Source organism: Saccostrea cucullata, unplaced genomic scaffold, assembly GCF_032062105.1.
Source record: "Saccostrea cucullata isolate Sc308-1 unplaced genomic scaffold, CSIRO_AGI_Scuc_v1 ctg47, whole genome shotgun sequence".
NCBI classification, from domain to species: Eukaryota; Metazoa; Mollusca; class Bivalvia; order Ostreida; family Ostreidae; genus Saccostrea; species Saccostrea cuccullata.
This window is the reverse complement of record NW_026936653.1, coordinates 92501-109390: the sequence shown is the minus strand read 5'-3', so window position 1 is coordinate 109390 and position 16890 is coordinate 92501. Positions and strand designations below refer to the sequence as shown.

The 16890-nt window shown below is 34.4% G+C and overlaps 1 protein-coding gene and 1 long non-coding RNA gene across 10 annotated transcripts in view; one reads left to right on the top strand and one right to left on the bottom strand.

The window, feature by feature from the left end:
- Positions 1-1183: 1183 nt before the first annotated feature.
- Positions 1184-16890, bottom strand: part of LOC134246128 (zinc finger protein 236-like) — a 19088-nt gene continuing 3381 nt past the window's right edge. For 6 of the 8 annotated variants that reach the window (XM_062728407.1, XM_062728405.1, XM_062728402.1 and 3 more), the window contains 6 exons: positions 16808-16890; positions 6108-6326; positions 5395-5647; positions 4010-4155; positions 3106-3677; positions 1184-1768 (listed from right to left, as the gene is read on the bottom strand). The exon at positions 16808-16890 is cut by the window's right edge and continues 176 nt beyond it. In XM_062728407.1, the coding sequence (XP_062584391.1) occupies positions 3143-3677; positions 4010-4155; positions 5395-5647; positions 6108-6326; positions 16808-16890 (1236 nt within the window). In that variant the 3' untranslated portion in view covers positions 1184-1768; positions 3106-3142. The remainder of the gene's footprint in view (positions 1769-3105; positions 3678-4009; positions 4156-5394; positions 5648-6107; positions 6327-16807) is intronic. The other 2 variants (XM_062728403.1, XM_062728410.1) reach the window with 2 other exon arrangements.
- Positions 12675-15573, top strand: LOC134246116 (uncharacterized). Of its 2 annotated transcripts, none has more exons than XR_009987576.1 (3): positions 12675-12760; positions 14855-14982; positions 15096-15573. It is a non-coding gene; the product is annotated as an uncharacterized LOC134246116 (long non-coding RNA). The 2 variants fall into 2 exon arrangements; XR_009987575.1 differs by having other exon boundaries at positions 14847-14982.

Sequence of the window (16890 nt, the reverse complement as noted above, 5' to 3'; positions counted from 1 at the left end):
AAGTAATGAAACATTAGCATGAAAATATGGCTTGCAATTTCATTCACCGGAGGAATAATTGCGTTCTGAAGCAGTTACAATTTACTGTTTCAACTGCTGAGCAAAATATGTTTTGGTTAAATCTGAGGTGAACACATGAGATAAATCACTTTAAAGCCCCCATTTTAACCATTAACCAGAGCGAAATATAGTTGTCCTGGACTAGTGGGTTATTAGCATTCAAATAGGTCTGCTTTATCATCAGGACCAAAAGGAAAAATCTCTAAAAATTCTTGTTATGCACCAAAAGGCTGCCAATTAAATAATTTAGTCTTAACAACGGAAATTAAAATGCTTTTTTTCTGCTAAAAAAAATCCTAACAACCTCTTACTGATCAAGAGAACATACCTAAAACATAACAAAAATGAACATATCAGTCTAAATATAAACACAAAATACGGGTTTGTTCTCTAGGAACATGACAAAAAAAAAAAATAGCTCCCTAAAACAACAGTATAAAAGTTCTATCAGGAAGTTTTAATTCTCCCGAACACAATGATAAAAAACATATGGCACAAGTTTTTTCAGTAAACATGAAAACAGAGACGATGTGTATATATCACATGAGTTATAAATATGACGCGATGACAATGGGTACCCAGGTAGGAATCTTGGTAAAATTAAATCCACTAGTATGTTCGATAATGTGCTTTAGATGAGCTCAAGACACGAAATATTATACCCGTATTATCGGTTTTCCTATCAAATTTGACAGAATATTTAACTGGCACAAAACAGCACTATCTGAGGTCAAATTGTTTCCCCCTGGTGAAGCTCTTCTGATAAGGGAGATAAAAAAGGATCCCTACCATTACCATGGATACATGACACTTCAGTGTCAAAAGATCAGCCTTGCTGAAGCCTGTTTTTACAATACATGATACCTAAATAAATGAATTCGTCTCTTAATAGCACTCAGTAAGTATAATGAAATAGTACTAATCCTGTTTCTAAAAACTGAATCAACAAAATTTAGACAACCAATGAAAAAAATCTTATTTTTAACATTCGGTAAAACTACAAATCAAGTAAGACAGAAACTGGACATTAGTGATCATCTTTAAAGTTTTAGAATTAAATTGTTTTGTCTTAAAATTCCATAATTGATAAAAAGAGTAATGCCAAAACTGACCCGGATGAACTTTCAATATGGATGTCCCAATGAGCTATTAAAATGCAAAACCCTTAAAACTTTTTTAATTGAACAAAAATCTCCCCATGTTATGGATTTACTGTTTGTATTTTGATAAAATACTTTTTTTTAAATGGGAAGGGATAAGTAGAAATATAAATCAATTCAAAAATATACCATGAATGATTTTTGTCAAAAAAATTGGATACACATATATGAAATTCAACAAAAATTCTTCAATTACAAGCACTAAGGTAAAAAGTTTTCACATATCAAGATTACATTTAAATAGGTCAAACATCGAGAGACGATTCCGCTGGTGTTGTCCATTACACACCAGACTACATGTAGCGAGATCTCTTTGTATTACAGATACATGATTAAACATAGAGAGAGGGGATTATCTCCCTTAACCTGACTTGATCCAAAGTTCAAAGAAGTGAACTCGGAACTCCAAAAGCTATCAACTCTGAACTTCAAGGAAGGTTCAGGAGTGAAGGCTGTACACCTTAAAAGGTTTCCAAAGTGATCTTTGAACTTCTAGGAAGGTTACCAAGTGGATGAGGATGATGTATTGCACTTCTATTGAGGTTCATCTGAAAACAAGTCAACAATACAACTAAGATATGAGAGGCTATAATATTATATATTCATAAAATAATCTTTAAGCATATAAATTGCAATAATTAAAACGAGGCCCAGGGGCCACAGCACTCACCTGAGCACATCAGCTAGGAAAAAACACATATCAGATCAGAACTGAAAGTTAACTTAAGTTGGGGGAGGGCTTGAATTTTAACCCCCAAGGGGTTCATAATTTGAATGAACTAGAATCTACATTACCTGAGGATGATTCCATACAAATATAACTAATCCTGGCTTTGAAGTACTTGAAAAGAAAATTTAAAAAGGTTTCCCTATATATTTCTATGTAAAACTTTGGTCGGCCATTTTGGCCACGCCCTACACCCAGGGGTCATGACTTGAACAAATTTAAATCTACATTACCTGAGGATGATTCCACATGAGTTTCATCTTTCCTGGCCCAGTGGTTCTTGAGAAGAAGATTTTTATAGATTTTTCCTAAATATTCCTATGTAAAACTTTGATCGGCCATTTTGGCCCCGCCCTACCCCCGGGGGTCATGACTTGAACAAATTTATATCTACATTACCTGAGGATGATTCCACATGAGTTTCATCTTTCCTGGCCCAGTGGTTCTTGAGAAGAAGATTTTTAAAGATTTTTCCTATATATTCCTATGCAAAACTTTGATCGGCCATTTTGGCCCCGCCCTACCCCCGGGGGTCATGACTTGAACAAATTTATATCTTCATTACCTGAGGATGATTCCACATGAGTTTCATCTTTCCTGGCCCAGTGGTTCTTGAGAAGAAGATTTTTAACGATTTTTCCTATATATTCCTATGTAAAACTGATCGGACATTTTGGCCCCACCCTACCCCCGGGGGTCATGACTTGAACAAATTTGAATCTACACTATCTGAGGATGATTCCACATGAGTTTCATCTTTCCTGTTCCAGTGGTTCTTGAGAAGAAGATTTTTTAAAAATGCCAATAATTTTTCTCTAATTCATGATTATCTCCCCTTGGAAAAGGGCGTGGCCCTTCATTTGAACAAACTTGAATCCCCTTCACCCAAGGATACTTTGTGCCAAGTTTGGTTGAAATTGGCCCAGTGGTTCTTGAGGAGAAGATGAAAATGTGAAAAGTTTACGACAACGACGACGACAACGACAACAGACAACGGACAAATTTTGATCAGAAAAGCTCACTTGAGCCTTCGGCTCAGGTGAGCTAATAATATATTATTCTTGCAATTACCAATTTTTGGAACACAAAGTGCAAGACTAAGAATTTTTTCTACACAAGAAGTGCAGAAATTTAAGTTACCCATCCTGTGCAACCTACCATTATGCTTACGTCTATCCACTGTAAGAGAACCAGTTTAAGTCTGGTACTCCTCCTTAAAAGGCTCATAGTTAGGGATGGTGTGTGGATACTTCACATGCCAAACAATATGGAACATGAATTCTATGCGGTCCTGACAATGCTTCTGACAGGAAGGACATCGGAACGGATCGTTGTCCAGCGGCGAATGTAGACTCTTGTGGAGGTGGTACATCGTGAAGTCGTGAAAGAAGATGTTACAGTGAGGACAGTGATGGATTCCCGAGTCCCCTGTTGGTGTAATGGATGTGGTTGTCACGTCCCGTTTTTCATCGCTCTCCGTTTCCGAGACGGGGGGACTCTTTGAAGCGATGAGGCTCGTCTCTTCACGCTTGAAATGCTCGGCGATGATGCGTGACTTCCAGTCGCCATCCTCGGACTCCCCGCTGCTTGTGGACTTCATGCTGAGGTCAATGACTTTGTTGTCAGTGACTGAGGTATTCAGGTGGTTACTATAAATAGATGATATTGGAGGTAGTCGTCTCAGGGCTGAGTGAGGTAGACTTGAGCTCGAGGCAGATTCAAATGACAACCTGTTAAACAAGGTCATCATTGAAACACCAACATACGACTTACCACAATATTCATCTCTTGTCTAACTCACTTTATTATGAACTTCAATTTGGCTTTTCGAAAAATTTTTCTAAACTTATTTTTTGCCTCCTCACTTTATCTTCAGTTTCAAAGCAACTTAAAAATCTCATAAAATACATTTTCTGACATATATTTCAGAGTCATTTCGGTACATTTATATCATGTTTTCTGTTTAACCAATCATGATTTGAAACTAAACATTTAAATTCCTTTTAGCCTTACATTAAGTCATCAATTCATCATCTTATGAAAATTGATAAAATCCCCTTACTTGTATGCAGACAGTGTAGGAGACATAGTGGCAGTGACTTGGGCAAGGGCGGGTGGACTTCCATTGACTGAGTTACTGCCAGCCGCATATCCCGAATAGGTGGAAGTCGACAGTGCAGGAGGTGAATGCAGTAAACCTGCATTTAGCTAAAATGGAGAATGCTTAGCATTAATACACAACAAAGAAAGACAACTCTTGTCATCTAAAGTTTTGTAACTTTTAACTGTGTATCAAATATACTGAAAGGAAAAAGAAACGCAGGGTAAACTTTTGAGGTGAATTAGATTGGTTTTTCTTAAAATACTTTTTAGTTTTCCTATCTAACTTTTAAAATCATCTTTCAAAAAGATATAACCAAATTCTCATATGATTTTGTGTAATTATTCATGAGTTATTGAAGCTCAAATGGCGATACCCCCCAAAAGGGAAAATCGAAAACTCTCATTATCTTCAATGTCCATCTCGTGCATCTGTCAGAGTCTTATTTCTCCTTTGCATGGAATTTCATCAGAGTGTTTATCTTTCAAACCCTGGCTATATTTAGCATGGGTAACCACGCAAAAAAAGAAGTCAAACGGCGCGCGCATGCGCCAGTGAGAGGAATACAACAGTAAGTTGACTGGCTCAAAAAACCAAATTGCGGAATTGTTTTCTTTCAAATTTCGTATGATTGTAATGATTATAATCGTGTACACTATAAATGGCTGTTTTTGTGGTAGTAAGGTGGCGATTTAAGAGATGGCAGGACGAATAACCCGCTAGTAACATGACTCTGTTTCGCGTTAACGTCATCGTCACGGTTGATTGAAATCCACTCCAGACCCTCTCTGACAACGGCTAAAAAGTTTTATGGGGGAAAATTTACAAGAGACTGCTTAGTAAACCGTTGTTGCCTTTTTCATTAATTAGGCAATTCGAAAACAAGACCCCATTGAAATTCCGTAAACTATGCCAAGATTGCAATAAATTCATAATGTCTCTTAATATTGAAAAACGATGTGCATACCTCATATGCATCAAATAATGCAACAAGATTTGTGGACAAACACGTCGTTATCAAATTGCACGTGTTTTGGGCTTTTTAGTGTTTTCCCTACGTGACGTCATAAATTTTACGGTTGGGTAATTCTGAATACTGATTTTGATGCACAGTAACTAAATTTCCCATCTGACCAATTTTCGTAATTTTCGGTCAAGTGGTCAAATTTTTATCGACAATTATGCTACCCTGCGTTTCTTTTTCCTTTCAGTATATATTCATCATGACTTTTACTAACTCAAAATGATTTTTACGATTTTTTTTTTTTATATTTACTGACGAATTTAAAAAGAATAGCTGTTAGAAAAATGTGGCGTCCTCCATTTTAAGAACACAGCAAACTTACAGCTGAGGTGCTGTTGGATCTTGGAGCCATGTACAACTGGTCCCCGCCCACTGCAGAGGAGTTCACCAGCCCGGGGTTAGAGAGTGAGCGCTCTCTGTTGGGTGAAGATGGGGGTGTGACCTGTTCCAGTTTGATGGAGTCGGGGGACCCCGCCAGGCGGCGCTGATGGGAATCTGATGAGGTAGACACGCTGGTGTCCGACGGGGCGCTCATCGAAGGCAACGAAACAGTGGAACCTCCAGCCTGCATCAATCTACAAATAAAACACCAGGTTACTGTACTTCATACCAATACTGATCAAAAAGCTATATTTCTTTTTTTGACAACCAAATAAAGTTACATTTTAATTTTGCATCAAAATGTAACTCACAATCTAGTGGAATTTTTATTTTTTAACAACTGAACTTACTAAAAATTTCTTACACTATTTACAATTTTAATATCAGAATCGTTTGCTCTGTAAAATTGATACCATGCAGTTTGAATACTGTATACAAGGTAATTTTCGCCCCACTTAATTTTCACACTTGCAAACAATTTTCCCCTGTTTTAAATTCGCCCAGTCACTGTTTTGTTTAAGAAATTATACTGTATGCTTTGAACTCACCCCTTTTTAAATTCGCTCAATTGAAGTTGGGACAAAAGGGGCGATAAATAAAGTGATGGCGAAATTTCCATGTATACAGTACATTTTTCTGCTAACTCCACCCTACCTCGCTTGTGTGACCACAGCACTCTGCATCAGACTCTCGTAGGTCAGGGCGTGGTGTAACAGGGCCCTCTGCTGCATGGCAAAGGCCTGGTACGTGGCCAGATTCATCTGACTCGTGTTACGGTTTGACGGAGCGATTGGATTCCGATAGTTGGTCAACTTTCCCCTCATGTGGACATTTCTTTCATGTCGTCTTAAATCATTGGACTGTGTGAAGCACCTGAAAGACAAAAACTTAAGGTAGTCCGATCCTCAGGTTTATAAAATTAGTAGTTAAGTAATCAAAAATACTCATAAAAGTATCTCTGAATCCACAAAGTTAAGTTATTTTATCCACAATATTTCTTTAAAGTTAAAGATCAAAGTTAATCATATTATATAGGGAAAATTGTAAAATCTCCAATATTTTTGCAGAAAAAGCGAATTGGAATATCAGCTATGCATTTTCTAATTGCAAATTGATCAACAAATATATTTTAAGCTAAAAAACGATAGGTATCCAGGCATTCAGAGAAATTGTCATGATTTTTATACTTATTTGGTATTTTTTGTCTTCTATTTCCATCATGTATTCTATAATACATGGTGTAAAAGGCTTTTGCTATCATTGCAAGACACCATAAATCACTTCTCATTTCATATCATGCTAATAAACATTGGTATCTAAGGCTGGATTCAAGAAAATCTTATTTATCTAAAGCTGTACTAATTTTTTCCCCTTTTATAGGGTACAAATGTCATCTTTTATAAGACCTTTTCTAAGACTTCCAAAGACCTTGAATCTTATAAAGATGAAAACAATGAAAATTGTTGCATAAAAAAATTTCATTTTCAAGCTTAATTTTGATGCATTTCAAATTAAATGTTAATTTTTGGAGTTATCCTTCCTGGCTGAGGATCGGATATCCTTAAGTTGTAGAGCAATAGCAAAACAATAAAAGGGGTGATTATACAATGTAAAATAACAAGTGGGATTGTAGTATGCAACGTCTTCCCCCATCTGTAAACAAACTTCCGTTCGACACACACATGTAACATCTGCCCACACTCTCTCTCTCTCTCATCTGTAAAATCTCCCTCCCACTTCCATCTTTGATGTTAACGTTACACTATTCCACATAATGAATTTATAATGAAACAAAATCTTAAGGGATACTTCAGTACATTTTTATTCTTCCCAATATCATTACAGCAGTAAATGCATCAACAGTTAAGCTTCGGAAAATATCACTCTTATGTTTGTTTCATTCAAGAATAAAAACCAATTAAAGATGATGTAAAATATGCTTCTTCATCATGGAAAAAATGTAATTATATCTCTCACTCAGCATGACCTATTTAAAATGTAGAACTAAAATGAAGAAGGGCTAATTTTCAGTGGTGCATGCTTTAATGGCAGCTCATTATCTGCTCACTTGCCTGTGTCGTAACTCAAAAACATGCTACTTGTTGGCAGTTAACATTTGTTTTTTTGTTACGCACACATAACAAATACACTTTTGCGCAGTTGAGAGGAAAAAAAATGCTTCAGGGTTTGTATGCATGAATCTTAATTAGCTTGGCAAACCTGCCACGATGAGCAACATGTGTCTATGCATGAGAGAACATAGCACTTTTTTAATCAGATGGTTTTTTTTATTTTCACTTCAATGACCACAGATGCCTATTGATCAGTTAATGGGGCTCTCCGTTCTACTTTTTTCTCTCGTAATATTCTTCATATGCTCTATGATCGATCGTAGGTACTGCGGAAATTATGAAAATAGCCTTCCCACTCCTGAATACAAAAAATCCTCGTCAGGACTGAAAAACTACCCCAGGAAATCGCTATACACTTACAAGTATTTTTCCTACAGGTCAAATTAAGGCAAATAATCAGTATTTTTATGACAATCCCCCTCCATTGTACTGCTAGGATTACTGCTTAAAACAACAAGGCTTTGATTTATCACAATGACATTGCCTTATGACATCATTTTATCAATTGACCTACGTGTCCTGAAAATGACCTGGAAAGACCCCAATAAACAAACAAGCGCACGCATCAAATCATTATTTTCTTCTTCTCCTCCTTTTTTATTACTAATAATTCTGTAATCCCAAAATTGTTGTTTTTAGCCTTGGCCAAGTGCCAGTCTTAATAAAGCATCTCTCCTTTTTTTTTTTATCTCCCCCCAGCAGGATTTGGGTGAACAACCTTCTCAGGATACTTTCCTTGTAGTATTACAATTTTTGTTGGAGGTCGATACTTAAAAACATGCAAAGATGACTGTACCATAGAGAAAAAAAAAATCGGTTAGTACATAAAGGCTTTGTCCTGCCATAAACAGAGGAAATTATAAGGACATAGTCATTAATCGATCAATACCACACTGTTTAAGAATTCCCTTTTATCCCCTCCAGGCTATGGAACAAAAGTTTTACTTCACTTAAATAAATAATATTATTTACTTATATAATTTAATTTTAAAGTGCATTCACTGCCCTAATTTGTGATAGTGGGATCAGTGGATATCAGATTTCATGTTGTAATAATGGTGGGGGGTATCATCTCCAATGTGACCTTATTCTCTATTTTAAGGGGGTATGGCCCGTTTGGAATAAATTCAATAGGTTCACATGTACAGCCTGGTATGAACGCTTTATTGCTAAATGAAGCACAACCAAAACCTTTTTAACCTCCGAGATTTTTTTTGTAAACAGCCTAGATAAATGAGTTTTTTAAACTTTAATTACATTCATTGCATGAGGGCATGGTTGAAAATATCAAAAAGCTTTTTATATTATCATTACAGCCCACAAGTTTTGAGTTCCATTAAGGCAAAAAGGGAGGCATTTAAATTAACATTTGGGAATTGCATGATGTCGTTAAAATTTAAATGACAAAGCACATGCAAAAAGCCAAAGATATTTTACACATTCTGAGGATACTATGGATTTAACCAACCCTATCATGTTATGCAGAAATTCATTAATGGCATGAAGCAGTTCCATTAACCATGACTTGTCATATAATATTTCAATAATTAATAACTATGACATATCAACATATATGCTCTCATGTACTTAATGTTTAATGTTCATTGACTTTATTTAAAAATGTAGGTCAATGGTCATCCATTTTTTTTTTTCATGTGTCATGTCACCATACAATGAATTTAAGGGTGGCGAAAAGGTAGGTCATTGCATCTTATGGGCAATTAACCTAAAAAAAAACAAACTTGAAATTCCATCAAGATTTCAGCTGATGTGCCTGTCATGTTTTTACGAGATAGTATTTCATGGAAGCTAAGCAGGATGATTTATGGGTGTACATATTGTTTACTTAAATTAATACCGATAAAAAATAAGGCAAAATTACGAAATCGTGTGCTTTACAGCATTATCCGTGGAATTGCCTTACTATAAATATTCATACACACTATGTGTTTATTACAACATAAACGATCTTGTGTATGGCAGGAATTTACTCTACAACTTGTAACCTTATCTGATCTGAATGGAAGGAACGTTAAAAAAAAGTTTAAAAAAAAAGAGAAGCTTTTCTTACGAGAGATTTCGTAATCTTATCAGTGACCCCATAGTTGTATGAAAAAACATGAATTCATTTTAAATCTCTCAGATGATGAAGGGAGGCAGATGTAGCGTTATCAGTAACTTTCGACAGTTTTTCCTTGTCAGTGATGGTTCCCCTTCTTATAGTATTCCTATCACCTTGGACACACACTGCCAATAAATCTTACCAAGGAGGTGTTTCTTAAAATATCTAAATATAGAGCATAACATGAACAAAAACTTGTATCTTAGATCAATGATTATTGATAGGAACCATTCCTTTTTTTTTTTTCGTATCCAGATCAGAAATTTAAAGGATTTCAAAACAGTTGGAAAATTTACATTATATTTACAGTATAAGCAGAATTTTTAGCGCGGATTTAATTTTGGCATTATTAGCGAGGGTGTTGAGATCGCTAAAATTAAGGTATTCAATCCTTAATAGGAACAAATTCAAGGAAATTGAATACATAACAGATATGTAGGCTTTGAATACTAGGTTTATTTAGACATGATTCCCATTTATTACTATTAGTATGTATAGTGGGATGTGTCCTTATTTATGACCTTAAATTTTGGTAGAAAAAAAATCAATTTTAAAAAATTAGATAAAAAAATTGTTTTCAATTGTCATTCTATTTTTAACGTTTCAATGCATCTTTCCACCGCAGGATTTATTGATATTCAATTCATTTAAATTTTTATTTTGAAAAAACGCTTTTCCCCATAGACTTCAATGCAATCTTTGTTAATTAACTACTGCTTTATTAATGAAATTTTTAAAACTTTCTCGCGGTCAATCCTTTTCCACTATAAAATGCTTTAATATAATATCAGAGTATTATGTACTGGACGGACATATAAGGGTAGGGAATTTGGTCCCATTAGGGATGGAAATCCTTAATTGCGTTTTGTTTGTAATGGCCTCTTTAGTGAGCTTTTAAATATTGCTAAAATTACTTATCGCTAAAAATTAAATACCCATTTTTAAGGACAAATCGCTAAATTTGCGGCTGCTAAAATTTCAACTTATACGGTAGTTTTCTTGCAAGCATGGCATGTTTTCTTTCCTGTGACAGTTTCAAACAATTACTATAATGTCATTCAAAATGTGTGACAAGTACCAATGTACTGTAAGTACTAACAACTAACTGTCTAAATAATATAAGTAAGTTTTTAAGGGCATGTATCATAAGAGAAAAACATGAAGAGCAATTGAGCTCAAACTTATAAATGTAAAATTCTAATAATGAAAGAAAAAATAAAGTCCCCCCCCCTTTAATCCCAAAGTTGATTTCTTCCATTTTTTTGCCCCTTCAAGCAAAAAAAATTAAACATCTTTTGTCTGCTATTTTTTCACCCAAGGAAGCTGCATTTTCTCCAGGGTTGCTGTCTGATTGTTTGATTATAGGTGACTTTGATTTTACGATAGCCATAAATAAACAACAAGAAAAGTGAGCACTGTCTGGTTTCCTCAGTCGACAGACACAGATTTAGCCAAGTTCGGTAGCACTGATGGACTGTGCCAGCCAATGGCTAATAAAGCGGCAAGGGTGATTGGAAATTACCAATTACTCTGGCAGATTTACTAATAAATACTTCACCTAAAAAGACCAACACAACTTAGAACAATGGCTGATGACCAAAAATAGAATTTATATAGCTTTCATTTTTTTCTCTCCTCTTAATTACAATCTTACATGATTTACTTTCCGACAAAATGAGAAGAAAGTAAAAAAAAAAACAATTGTCTTTCAGTTGGAAGAGATCTAAGAATACATTCATCTTAAATCATTAACACCTATCCTTCAAGATAACAGAAGCTGAAATCAACATCTATGGTTCAACAGCCCAAGAAATGGGGCAACTTTTCCGTTAGGGAGTAATTCAAAGCTTTTTTAAAATCTATACTTTTCTTCAATGATTAATTATTCATTCAAACCCTTGTATCATTACAAAAAAAAAAAAAAAAAAAAAAAAAAACATTAGGAGTCAATTTAAAAATATTTTTAGAATTCATATGCATGTACATGGATTGCTCAAGAGAAATTCCACAAATAACAAGGGATTTCTAACCTCTTCATAACATATTATACCGTTAGCCATGACATGGAGAAATAAAGATGAAAATGTTTTTATTGCAGTATCCAATTAAAGCTTCCCTTTGCAGTATCTCTTACAAATGTCCTGACGTTTCTGTACTAAAAACAAAAGATGGGCAAGTTTTTTTTCTTCCTTATCTCTTTAAAAAAAATGCGTCACAGAAAATTACAGAGGTAAGGGTCAGTTTCTATATTTCTTTGTCTGTTTCTATTACAGTCTGATAATCTATACATTAGAATCATCAGAAAACTTAACTGCAGTAGAGCCATAATCTACCATTAGACTTTACAATGGTATATTAGATTCCTCGAGCTAATTTGGGTCATATGAACTTTTCATGCTGAAGAAATATGACTTAAAGCATGTTGTTATACGTGTAGCTTCTATGCCAAGAGGTTTTTTTTTAAATTTACAAAAAAAAATATCGTACAAAGTTAATATATTGTGCAATCATTTAAGAAATTGTGTTTTGAATAATTAAATATGGCATTTTTAAAAATTTGTTTAACATCTGTGAGACTGTCAATAAGTCAATTGTACTTATTTACCATATGATAGTAATATAATAACATACACCCCCTACAAAAAAAAAATTAAAAAGATGCTAGGCAACATGCAGCCACAGAATGGGATTCCACAAAAGCCTTTATTTCACGTATTGAACTTTTTTTCAACATGTGTTGTCCTATAAGTAATGTAATTCAAACCCGATATTTTTTTGACATTTTCTGAGCTATCTGACTCCACATAAGGACATAAATGTAGTCAAGTGTGCCAGCTGTCACAAACTGAACAAGATGTGCTGGCTCAAATGGGGACACAAAAACAGCAGGTCAATATCAATCTGCTCTTTGTCTGATCCCTAAAGTCTGTTACTTATGTTCAATTCATTTTAAATTTTAAAAAAATCTATTTGTCTTTATTATTTGGAAGACATCACCGATTTCAAATAGAAGCCTTGAGAACATGAAATAACCCTTTGGCTCCAGATATCCTGTAATTAATTTTTTTTTTATTTGTTAAAAAAAAAATATTCAGAATTTTTCACACAACAAATGTCATACTCAACAGAGATAAATTAAAATCAAAGTCCTGGAATCATCTGCTCAATTTTGTTGACAGAGATCTTCCAAATGTTTTTGATTGTGGTTTTTAAGGTGAGTGAACTTTGAGGTATATGTAAATACTGGTCTCTTTCTTGTACAACCAAGGACACCGGCAAACATTTGCCCTGCTGAGGTCAAATTAGCATTCAGGAGTACGATCGTTCATTCCCCCTGAGTCTCAACAATATGTTGTTCACTCCCCGTTAATATGACATAGCGCATTTAGAATATGTCACTTGAATGGATTTTTTTCCCCTTACTAATTATCAATATTAAATTGCGCCCTGTGACATGCCTCAACAAATGAACTATCAGTTGAATTAAATTTTAAGCTCTAAGCTCAATCCCCATGGCTTAGCTATTGATCCTCTCAAAATATGAACATAGCCATTACTCCTCCTCCTTCTATTTGCTCTGATCCGCATCACTGCCCCTCAAAGAAACCCCCCCAATCGATGTTTTTTACAAATTCTTTATCGTTGCAGATATCACCTATACATCTCCCGGTCTCATGTTTTGCGTCAGAAATGAATTTATTTTTTTTGCATGGGAAAATTAATAGCGTTTTTTTATGCACACAATAAAACCGCTGGCAGAACAATTTAGCAACAACTATTTCCACTTGCATTAAGAGTACAAAGACCACATTAATACATAATAGCCTGTCATTTGATGCCCTCCAATGCATCCTCTTTCCTTAAGCAAATTTGGGATGGATCTTCTTTTTATGATCGTAAAACAACTTTTAATGTCTTTAGAATTGTAAAACCTGCCATGTTTTCTAACAAACACTTTATATGATTATCGCTGTCAATTTTCCCCTAAGGAACTCCTCTGCATTTGATTCATGCAGTGCATTAGGTGCACGCATATTTAAGTGCATAAAGGTTTTGATGAAATTGCCCTTCAATTATATTAGGAAACCATAAAAAAATTAATGAGGACAATTCATGTTTTCCATTCCGATGTCTGTCTAATCTCAAAGATAGGACATTTTATAATACAATTTCTTTTGCTTCTGAAAAATGATTTCTATTTAAAACTTGCTAATATAAAAACGTGCACTAGCACTTATCTTGCAAAAAGATCGCAATACTTATCATAAGATTAGTATTTTTTGGAAAACTTTTGTATGTAATTTTTTGACGCAATTACTCTTTTTTTTCCTGGAATCATAACATGAGAATTATTTTTCTATTGTGACTTGTAACTTTAGAAATCAAATTCCACAGTTAGTTCTTTTTTCCTCTCTCTCTCTCTCTCATAAAAAATATAATTTAGATAAAAGATGCATTAATCCAGCTGACATAAATTGGGGGAATTAGAAATCTTTAGTAAATAGAATTTATTAAAGAAGTAATAAGAGAAATATATGTAACCGATCAGCAAGTCAGATTATGTTTTCATCACTTATTCATTTTAAGAAGAAATAAGGCACTGATCATAAGATGCATACGATGGGCTCTGGACTTACATGAAAATGTGTAACTGTTATATATATACTATTTATAACATCATACAGTGGGGACCCCCCACCTAACCTCTCCTGACAGGGGGATCATGCCTACAGTAACCTTTACAAATATTTTACCAAGTTGAAAAATTATTAACTGCCAGAAGAAACCATTAGAATGATATGTCTCTTTTTCTCACAAAGGCATTTATTAGCATTATGAACCACACATTTTAAGATAGGAAAAAGTGAGTAGATTTGGCATAACCCAATGCTATTTGTTATAAAGTCTGATCCAAAATGACACATTAGCACCACAATCCTAAATTATTTCTTGTAAATGGCAAATCCATTTACTGAAAATGTATCATTTTTCATAACTGATAGTGTAAAGATGAGACTCTAATATTTTGTAAAGGTTACTAATGTCCATGAAATTTTGTAAATGTGACATTTTTATTTGATATGATAAAGATGAAGCTGATAGATTTCAGATTGATTGCACTTAATTATAGAACTCGAGACCTCAAGAAACAAAAGGACTGGTGGCAATGTTACACAAAACTTCATGTCTGCTAATGGCAATGATGACGGGAAAGGAGAAATTCGAGTCGTCGCGAGATCATCTTCCAAAGGAAATCCAACTCACTAATGATCAGGTACGTCTTTGGTAAGAAAACATATGCCAGACAAATAGGTCACACCAAAAAAAAAATCAATGCCTTGAGACAGCCACTGATGAAGAAGTTAAACGTCTTGTCCATTGTTTTAGACTGCCTCGTGGAGAGCGTGATCGAATTCTTGCTATTTTCCGTGCAGAAGCTGCGGCATTTACCGACATATACATTACTCACCAGCAAGTAATACATAAATTCTATTTAAACTTGGCATATTATTCTGCATCAAATGTCTACCCATTATGCTTTTGTCTGATTGTTTCATGTCTTCAAGAAAAATAAATATGCTTTAATTAAAGTGTTGCTTGCCCTACATCTATCCCTTGATAAACCTGTATGATGAACAGTTGGCACAACTTCAACAAAATAATGGAACGTTTTGCATTAGGGGAAATTTTCATGAGGGAGATTTGTGGCATCAACCTATGTTTTTTTTTTCCCTCCTGCAATCTGGCAGTGTGGCACTGTGCGTTAAAGATGAAAGAGCCCCCCTTACACTATATATACACTTCACATTTGTATGTCAAGGTCTGGTAATGTACTATAAAAAAAATTAGCTTGTACAAAATTTCATTAAATGATTTAGCCAATCAAATAGGAGGTTAATATCATATTAAGTTAATAAAATGAACATGTACTGCTCTTTGGTTTGAACTAATAAGCTTCACTGCTCCATTACAAAAGTCTCCCAAAAGGAGCAACATGTGCTAGTTTATACATGTATTTTTACAGGTACATGTAAGAAGGTTGCTAGATGTGAAAATTGATCACATGTATCATTGTATGTATCATTTTTCAAAACTTAGGCATATAAGGAAATTATATATATAGCCACTCTAAAAAAAAATGTGTTGATTTTTTCCTTTTATAACACTTGACTCTTCCCCCAAGTCCAAAATCTTTCATAAAGTTAAAAAAAAAAAGCGGGGGATTAATTATGCATTTGTATGTAGACATGTATGTGAACTTCCTCAATAAAATTTGAGCACTTATCATGCTTACAAGAGCATCAAAATAACATCCTCTTTAAACCCTTTAAGAATAAGAGGAGAAAAAAGTTCAGAAAAGCCATAGCATGATTAATGAAGGCATTCACAGAAAAGTTCACTGAAGCACAAAGATATAATTACTAGAAATTAATTAAATCAACAATTTTCCCTATGAAGATATGGTTGAAAAAAGATGGAATTTAAATTTTCTGAGTTTGACATTTGTTGCAAGAATTTTGAAAATTGCACAAATTCAGTCATTTATTTCAGAAGGGCACAGCACTGTACATGTATAAAATAACCTGAGATGTTGTTTGTACTTCCCCAAATTAATAGTTTCGTAAACAAGTTAAACAACAGTAAGTACATAAGTACCCTTTATGCCAGCATGTCACTTACAAAAGTATATAAGTATGTATTAATTTTGAGAGAGAGTATATTTAAAGTGATTTTTTAAAATATTCAGTTTTCATATCATGGAGACTGGGTGGCCAACAATTTAATCAACAAATCCACTTAAAAATATGAAATATTTTCAGCTTTATTCTTTAGCATGTTTACATCCATACAGAATTTTTTTTAATTCCTATTATCCCATCAAAAAATATGTTGTCCATGAATTTTTTTTGGAAAAAATATTCCCCCCCCCCCCCCGAGTTGGGAGAGGGCAAGCAAACATTATTTTAAACATGCCAGCCCCAGCTTTAATATTCTATGCAATGTCCTATATCAATATACAGAGCTCTTCTTTTTCAGGAGGTTTAAATGGTCTAAAAATGGCCATGGAGACTACCTTAAGTGTAAAACTCTTAACATACCTGTGGCATATTTTACATTTGTAAGGCCTCTCCCCAGTATGTACTCGTTCATGAACTTTGAGATTCGACGACCACAAGAAGGA